The sequence below is a fragment of the Psammomys obesus genome, unplaced genomic scaffold (assembly GCF_907164565.1).
Source record: "Psammomys obesus unplaced genomic scaffold, mPsaObe1.curated_primary_1811, whole genome shotgun sequence".
NCBI classification, from domain to species: domain Eukaryota; kingdom Metazoa; phylum Chordata; class Mammalia; order Rodentia; family Muridae; genus Psammomys; species Psammomys obesus.
In genome coordinates, this window is record NW_026596069.1 from 3,788,078 (window position 1) to 3,796,305 (window position 8,228).

General features: G+C 49.9%; 1 protein-coding gene across 1 annotated transcript in view; it reads left to right on the forward strand.

Moving 5' to 3' along the window:
• The first annotated feature begins 1,548 nt into the window (after positions 1-1,548).
• Positions 1,549-8,228, forward strand: part of Gypc (glycophorin C (Gerbich blood group)) — a 35,665-nt gene continuing 28,985 nt past the window's right edge. Inside the window, exon 1 of the mRNA XM_055625549.1 lies at positions 1,549-1,780. Coding sequence (XP_055481524.1) covers positions 1,741-1,780 — 40 coding nt within the window. The 5' untranslated portion in view covers positions 1,549-1,740. The remainder of the gene's footprint in view (positions 1,781-8,228) is intronic.

Genomic DNA, 8,228 nt, shown 5'->3' on the forward strand with positions numbered 1-8,228 from the left:
TCCTTTCCTTCTATTTTCCTCCCTCCTTTCCTCCCTCCCTCCTTTCCTCCTCCCTTCCTTCCTTTCTCCCTTCCTCCTCCCTCCTTTCCCTTCCTTCCTTCCTTCCTTCCTTCCTTCCTTCCTTCCTTCCTTCGTTGCTCTTGTCAGGAGTCCTATAACAGCAACAGGACTATAAACCAATGCAACTACCAACGTTCCCCATGACACAATTAATACCAGTATGAAATTTAGTGCCTAAATCCCAAGGTCGACACAGATCAACTTGACTAAAACTTGGAAATGGCTGCAACAGCTCCTGAGCATATCAAAAGCATTGAACTTACTTCTAACCTTGCTGCAGCGATGCCACCTGCGGGATGGCAAAACAGGGGGAAACGTGAGGTGAGGATATTTACCTTCACGTGGTACATGGGTACGTGGAGGTCAGAGGCCAGCCTCTGCTGCTGTTCCTTAGGTACCATCCGCCTTGATTTTTAAGAGAGAGTTCTCAGTAACCTGGAACTCAGGCCTGCCAGCCAGCCGGCTGAAGGAATCTACCTACCTCCACTTGGCCAGTGCTCAGGATATGTGTGAGCCAGTGCATCTGGCTCTTTGATTTTTTTATAATTATTTAGGTTAGCGTCTGGTGAGAACGGCATCCCTCTCCTGCTCCCTCTCTGCTTCCCGAGTGTAGGTTCCTTCCCTGAGACAACAGACTGTACCCTCAAGTTACAAGTCAGCAAAAATCTTACTTAATCAGAGCCCCAGGAAAAGTAACCAAGACATTTTGGACTGAACTCGGTCCTCATGCTTGCAGGGTGACAGCACTGTTTAGATAGTGATACAAGTTAGCAACCATTTCAGGTGCCATAGAAAGGACAGAAGCAGAAGACATTTTTGTATAATTAACTAAGCCAGGGAAACAAATGCAAATGTTATCTGTCTTGTACAATCAAAAATGTCACCTCAAAGTATCGAAGTCCAGTAGCAATTATTAGTGACTAGTGCCTGAGCAGAAAATAGAGAGATTGGGTAGGCGGTACTAAAACAGATTGGTGTCCACACACACACACAGAGAGAGAGAGAGAGAGAGAGAGAGAGAGAGAGAGAGAGAGACAGAGAGAGACAGAGAGAGAGAGAGAGCGCTGGTTATCCCCCAAAGTAAAGGGCGGTAAGGAGTTAAGAATGTTAACTGACACCATCATTACACAGCCTATGTTATGTCAAATACTTTGCCGTACCCTGCAAATATACACAGCAGTGAATGCTAATTAAGAGGCATTGTTTTAAAAAGAAGAAATGTTTAGACTGGTTCTGGTTACAAGGCCCCTAAGCCAGGCTTGAAAGGCCTGTCTGTCCCTGTTTGGACAGTGCCCAGCCAGGCCACTAGGTCTCCTCCGGTGAGACTTTTTCGGTGCTCACATGAGGGTGGTTATAACTGCATGCCCTCTCTCTATCTGATAGTGGCAGCTGGAAACAGAAACGCGGGGAGCTGTGAGCCCTGAGCGGAAAGTTAGAGCGCAAAAGAAAAACGTTCGGAAGTGGGCGGGTGTGTGTTTAAAAAAAAAAAAATGGGTGGAAACCTCATGGCCAAGTTGTAGAAAAAAAAAAAAATAGTTTGAAGTGTGCCTATCTTGGGGCGGAGCCCCTCCCTTCTGCTGGCTGCGCGCGGAGTGGGAGCCCCAGGTGCGAGCGAGAGGCCGGGTTCACGGTCCAGAAACTGGGGACCCCCGCCGCCGCAGTGCGCCCCACCGCGTGGCGATGAGCGGCCCCGTCAGCACGCCGCCCCCGGAGCGCCTCGGTGAGTACCGGGGCTGCCCGGGATTCCGGCCTGAGCCGGGCGGTACCGAGCGCGCGGGGTCCGAGCTGGGGGCTCCGGCCGGGTGGGTGTCCCCGAGTCCAGGGAGGCCACCAGCCCTGCGGTGGCGTGCAGTTTCTTTGTGTGAGGCTTGGGGAGGGTCCGGGACCCCGGGGAGGGAGAGGCCGAGCCTTCAGCAACCAGGCAGGCACCCCCATCCCCCCAGCAAGGCAAATCGCCACGGTCCGGTCAAGTTTGCACCAGGGAGTCCGGGCCAACTCCTGGGAAGACTCCTAGAAACTCCAGCAGTTCTTTCAGGCCTGTTGGCTGTGGGACTGGCACAGACCTTGCGGAGTCCGCTCTCCTGGGAGTATGAAACGACAAACAAACAAACAAACAAGACTGTCTTTTTTTTTTTTTAAACGCTTTAACTTGGTAACAGGAGCAGTGAAGAGTCTCCGGATGTAGGAAGCACTGATGGGCCTCCCCGCCCGAACTGCCTGCTTCTCTGCTTTGGGGCTTTTGCAATCTAAAAGTTTTGTTTTTTAAAAGAACACGACCACCGTTTATCCATTTTGCCCCTCACCTCAGAGAGTCACTACTCAGAGCCTACGTGGTGTTGGCTAATAAGATAATAGAGGATAACAGAGACCTTTATTTATTTTTTATTTCTTTATTTTTGTTTGAGACATGGTTTTATGTAGTCCGGGCGCTAGTCCGTAGAATGGGCCAGGCCATGTCCAAAGATGACTTTAAACTTCTGATCGTCCTACCTCCACCTCCAAGGTACTGTGACCGTAGGGACAGGGCACCACACAGAGAGCCTATGCCGTACCAGAGAGGGAACTCAGGGCCCCACGCACGTGAGGCAAACACTGAGCTACACCCCTAGTCGGCTACCACTTTGGCAGGTCTTATAAACATAGGTGGGGGGGGCCCTCTTGGGACCCCTGCCTTGTGTGACTTGGGGACAAGCACCTTGTGTGGATGCCGTGTGGTCTGTGACTGTGTGCCCATGCGTGTCACCAGTCCACGCTATGGGATCGTCTCTATGATGTCTCTTAGCCCCAGGTTCAGCATCCACAAAGTGAGAACCGTCTTAGAACACCTCTCCCTGGGCTGTAAGAACGAGACACATGTAAATACCTGAAAAAAGCCCAGGCAGAGGTGTGCCAGGTGTTTACAGATGTCTATAGCACCCCAAGGTGAACTGTACCAGCGAGTGTGGATCCCAGGGTTCTCAGGCATTAATTTCAACATGTGCTTGACCTGTGTTCCTGTGTGTGGATGCCAGGCACGTGTGTGAACACATGCTTAGTTAGGGCCTGGGTTAAGAAACAGGAAGTCAGGACTGCTGCATTCATTTCATCTCAGGCCCCGAGGAAGTCCAGGCTGCAGTGGCCGGGGGGCCTGGACAGGGTCACCTGACCCCTACCCAACAGTTTTCTAAGATTCCCGGTTCAGATCTTGCTTGGCCAATAGGGGAAGACACCTCTCTTCCGGGGCTGTCAGGGTTACGACCTTTGTTTATATAGTTCTCAAGATTACTTTCCCCATTGGATTTGTGGCAGGGTCCCTGCTGGGAGACCCCTGGGGCCCTATTTCTTGCCGCTAACTCAGACAGGATGTGTCTATATCCTGTCTCCATGATGAAGTTATAGCTACTCAGAGCCTGAGGTCGGAGCAGAGAGAATTGACTTCCCTGTGTCAGGTCTGCCCTGACCCAGCGGGGTTCAGGGCTTCTGCTAGGCCTGATTGCCACCGTTATCACCGGCAGTCTGGTGCCTTGCCCTTCGATGAAGGGGTCACGGCTCAGTGTAGAGATGCCAGGTTTGGCAGCTTTATATAGAATCTGCTGTCGCTGGCAGAGGCAGAGAAGGTGACGAGAAGCGCCAAGTGACAGTACATCCCAACCCTTGTGCAATCCCTCTAGATGCTGGGGACATTGGGAGTCTCGTGGGGCTGGCACAGTAAGCGCTGGACCTTTCCCAGGGTACCCTTGGTTGGGCAAGCGTTTTAGAGGCTTGCAAAACACTCTGGGAAGCAGAGGTTTATGGGGTAAGAGGCATTCCGTGTGTGTGTGTGTGTGTGTGTGTGTATGTGTGTGTGTGTGCGCGCGCGCGTGCGTGCGCAGTATAAGTGGGTAACTGCTTCCACAGTGAGTGGGGAGAGGGAAAGTAAGCCAAGTGGGTTTATCTCTGGGTGGCTGATGCAGCCATCTTTGTGAGTGGAATATGACCATGTGACCTCTGTATGATTGTAAGCTTTCAGGGTAAAGTGCCCTGTTCCAGGGTTTAATCTATGAGATGAATATTTTATGTGTTTAAAATGTTAATTACTCAAAAACTGTCCTGAAGGTCATGCCAGTTGTGTGTGTGTGTGTGTGTGTTCATGTTTTTGCGTGTGCATCTATTTGTGCAGGCATGCATGCAAACCTGTGAATAGCCTCTGCTATCCATTCCTCAGGTGCTGTTCACATTTAGCTTGAGACAGGCCTCTCAGTCCCGGAACTCACTGAGCAGGCTAGACTGACTTACCAGTGAGCTCCCAGGATCTATCATCCTGGGGTTACAAATATGTACTACCACACCCAGAATTTGCATGTGGATCCTGGTTCTCTCTTGTGTAGCAAGCAGTTTATGGACTGAGCCATCTCTTCAGTCCTACACCAGTTACTAATGTCCATGACCGTTTATGATTATAGCAAATCACCTGCATGCTTGCTCACTCTCACCATCTCGGCTAAGCTGGTGGGCAGGAAATGTGGTCACTTTGAAATATGCCTCTCTAGTTAGGAGAAAGTCTACACATGTTTTATGACTCTGATAAGACACGCTGTTACTTTTGGGGGACGAGCCTGGCAGAGCTCAGGCCATCCATCTCTCTATCTGTCCATGTGTGGTGTCAGACCTGGGCGTTCCCTGGGCTTTAGGAGGAATCACAATATCTCAGTGCCTCAGCTTTCTCCTCTGTTGGAGGGAATAGCCAACAACTTCACAGTATTCACTTGGGAACAGAAGGGTCCTGGAGCCGTGCCCAGCAGTGCTGGTTTCAGAGAAAGAGAGAAGATGGCTTGCAGATGTGGGTACTCTCAGCAGTCCCCCAGCAGCGGGGGGCTAGTATTTCTTGCTTTTGATAGTGTAACAACAGTATTAGTGCTTTTCAGTCAAGCCCTGGTATGGACCTTGCCTGGATCACCCCAGCATGCTTGAAGTAACAGGCATTTGGCCGAAGAAAGACTGGAGGCTCAGGGAGGACTGCCTGGCTCAGGCTTCCAACCTACTACGTACAAAGCCAGGCTGGGGTCAGAGTCCGTGAGACCCTCCACAGACCGCTAAGGTCCACCTGAGGGGGTGTCGGTGCACAGAAAGGCCTGTTGCTAGTGAGCATGTGTAAGGCAAAGGGTTCTGCTCACTGAAAGAACTGCATCTGACTAGCCTAACCAAAGGCCTGTGTGACTGCTGCCTTTCATTCCTCAGCTCCTCAGGCAGGCCTGCGTTCCAGCCATGGTCTGTGAGCACTTACCAACACCCTCTCTCTTTTTCCTGTGGTCAGGCCTGCCCCACTCTGCCTGCACCCTTCCCTAATGGCCCTCATGCCATCTGCCCATGCTGTCTGCCTTTCCAGCTTCACCCTTCCTAACAACCTGTAACCAGTTCCTAGATGTCTGGATACCCTCCCCCGAACACATCTGCTTGTCTATCAAGGGCTTGTTTGTGTAGTCCAACTCATTAAAAAAGAAAAAAAAAAATCCCCCAGCCTTGGAAGTCATCCACCAAAGCTACAAAGGGAATTCTTTGCAGTCCCAGCGGGTCCTGCATCTGCCCCTTCTAAGGAATCTGACCTCCTGAGTGGCTCTGTGCCCACACCCTCCTGCTTACGGCCTAGCACAAAGAGTTGTCAAGTGAGCCACTCAGAAACAGGTGGTGACTGTGTAGACCACGCTAAAGCTCAAAGGTGGCACCATTCCAAGGCCAAAAGCCCCTTCAAGGGTCTTTGAGAAGTTACCCTTACAGCTCCTAGGCCAGAACCTGGCATATCCTGAAAGGCCAGCAAATATGACTTCGAAACAAGCAGAGACAACACCAAAGGCATGACATGCTAAGAACACAGCAGCTGAGCTGCACGCTTATCCCCCCTCCCCCACCACCTCTTTGTTTGGCCTAGTGCTCCCTTTAGAGCCTTATATAGTCTGACCTTCTGGGGGAGTGCTGTCGATGCCCTCAGTTTTATAAATTTTAATTTTCGTACATTCTTCTAAAACAATGTTTTTGTACAGCCCTTTAACCTATGGTAGAAACAGACAATGGCCTCTTTCCCACCTGCTGGCTAGAGCCCAGACCAAGGTTCTGGATTCCATCTGGGGGTAGGTGGGAACTGGACAAGACCACACACCAGCTGCTGGAAAGCCCTGAACATGGCTGCTTCCATGTCACAGGGAGCCCCGAGTGTGGGAAAGGGCCTACTGTCCCTTTGACCTCTAACCCTGAGGTCCTTGCTCTTTCTCGTGCCTCAATATCCCACACCCTCACCTCTGTCACCTCTCATTCACCCCTCTCTCTTTCTCTCTGTGTGCCTCTCTCCCTGTCTGTGTGTGTGTGTGTGTGTGTGTGTGTGCACATGTGGAGGTTGGAAGACAATTTGAGGGAATCAGTTCTCTCCTTTTGCCGTGTGGGTCCTATGAGGCTCCAAGTGCAAACTCTCATGCCATCAAGCTGGGAGGCAAATGCCTTTACCCACTGAGCCAACTAGCTGACCCCCTCCCCTTGTTTGTGGAGACAAGATCTCTCGTTGACCGAGAGCTCACCACTTATTCTATGCTGACCAGGGAGCCCTAGGAATCCTCTTAACTGCCTCCCTAGGGCTGGAATCACAAGTACCTGCCACCATGCCCTATTTTTTTTTCTTTGCATGGTTTGCAACATTCAAACTGAGGCCCTTGTGCTCGAGCAAGCTATTGGGCCATCTCTCAAGCCCTCTTCATCTCTAAAGCACCATGTATCACAAATAGATTTTGTTAATGTGCTAGTGATGAAGAGGTTGGCATGAGAGTGAGTAGGGTTTGGAATCTGGACCTGTTATGAACCAGCGATGATCTCAGGCACGTCTCTGGGCCTTTTGATGTAACCCTGACTGCCCCGCAAGGACCTGAATGTATTGTACTTTCTTCCTGCTCAGCTAATGTTGTTTTGTTCATGTATTAACAAGGGGTTGACATTGACAAGTTGTATTGAGTCCCAAAATTTTATAACTAGCCTTTTAGTTAAGGGGATAGCTGACAGTTTTAGCTTTGTGGGGTCTTCTTTCTGCCACCTTTCTCCACCCTTTTCCCACCCCTTCAACCCCCTAACACTAGATATGAGGGGGAAAAAAAAGATCGAGAAGAAAGAAAAGATATTCCTGAATAAAATCAAGGATTGGAAAGGGGGAGTCATTATCATTAGAATACTTCCCGCTGATTGGGGGCATCAAGCTCCTTGGGGCAAGTTTGATCTTCACCATCAGGGTATCTGGTTTCTTCTCGTTGGTTCTTCTTTGCTCACAATTATTTAACAAACCACAACCAACAGCCTACCAGCAGCCCACCACCCCTCTTGGGGGTGCTAGCATTTATACACCCTCTGAAGAGTCCTCAGAATTCCAAATGTCACACAATTGCAGAAACTATCTGCAGCTGGCAAAATCATGCCTCTGCTAGAGCATGAGGTAAATCATAGTCAGCTGCTCTGAGGCAGTCCCATATCCCACACCTGGTACGTAAAACAAAAACACATTCTTATAATAGTTCTGTGTTTTTCAAAGAAGCCAAAACAACAAAGTTCTCGCTACAATAGGGAATAATGATGATCTGTATATAAAGGATATATTCTGAGTATCAATAGGTAACATATTTCCTGGACTGGGATGATAAACCAGTCAGTTAAAATGTTTGCCCTGAAAGCACAAAAATTGTAAGCTTCATCCCCCAGTGGTCATGTCAAAAAAAAGAAAAGAAAAGGTAATACATGGTGGCTTAGATTGGGGAGGTAGGGCTCACTAGCCAGATGGCCTAGCCTACTGGAAAGTTCTAGATCCATGGGAAACCCTGTCTCAAAAAGCAAAGTGGATGGCACCTGAGAGACAGTACTCAGAGCCAACTGTGGCCCTCGATGTGCATGTGTACACATGTGTACCTGTGCGCAGCCACACACACAAATAATTTCTCATAATACGATGCCAGGTACAAGTTCACGATTGTTCTCATGGGTGCCTACTCACTCCCCACCACCCCACTCTATCCTTCCTTCCCAGTGTTCCTCTATTTGTCAATTTACTGTAACTTGCCTTCGAGGAAAGAGTACAGACTGTTGGGTCCTGCAGAGCCCAGGACAGGGAGGGCCTCCTCACAGTGTTCTCTCCCTCCTATAGCATAGCATAGCATAGCATAGCATAGCATAGCATAGCATAGCAT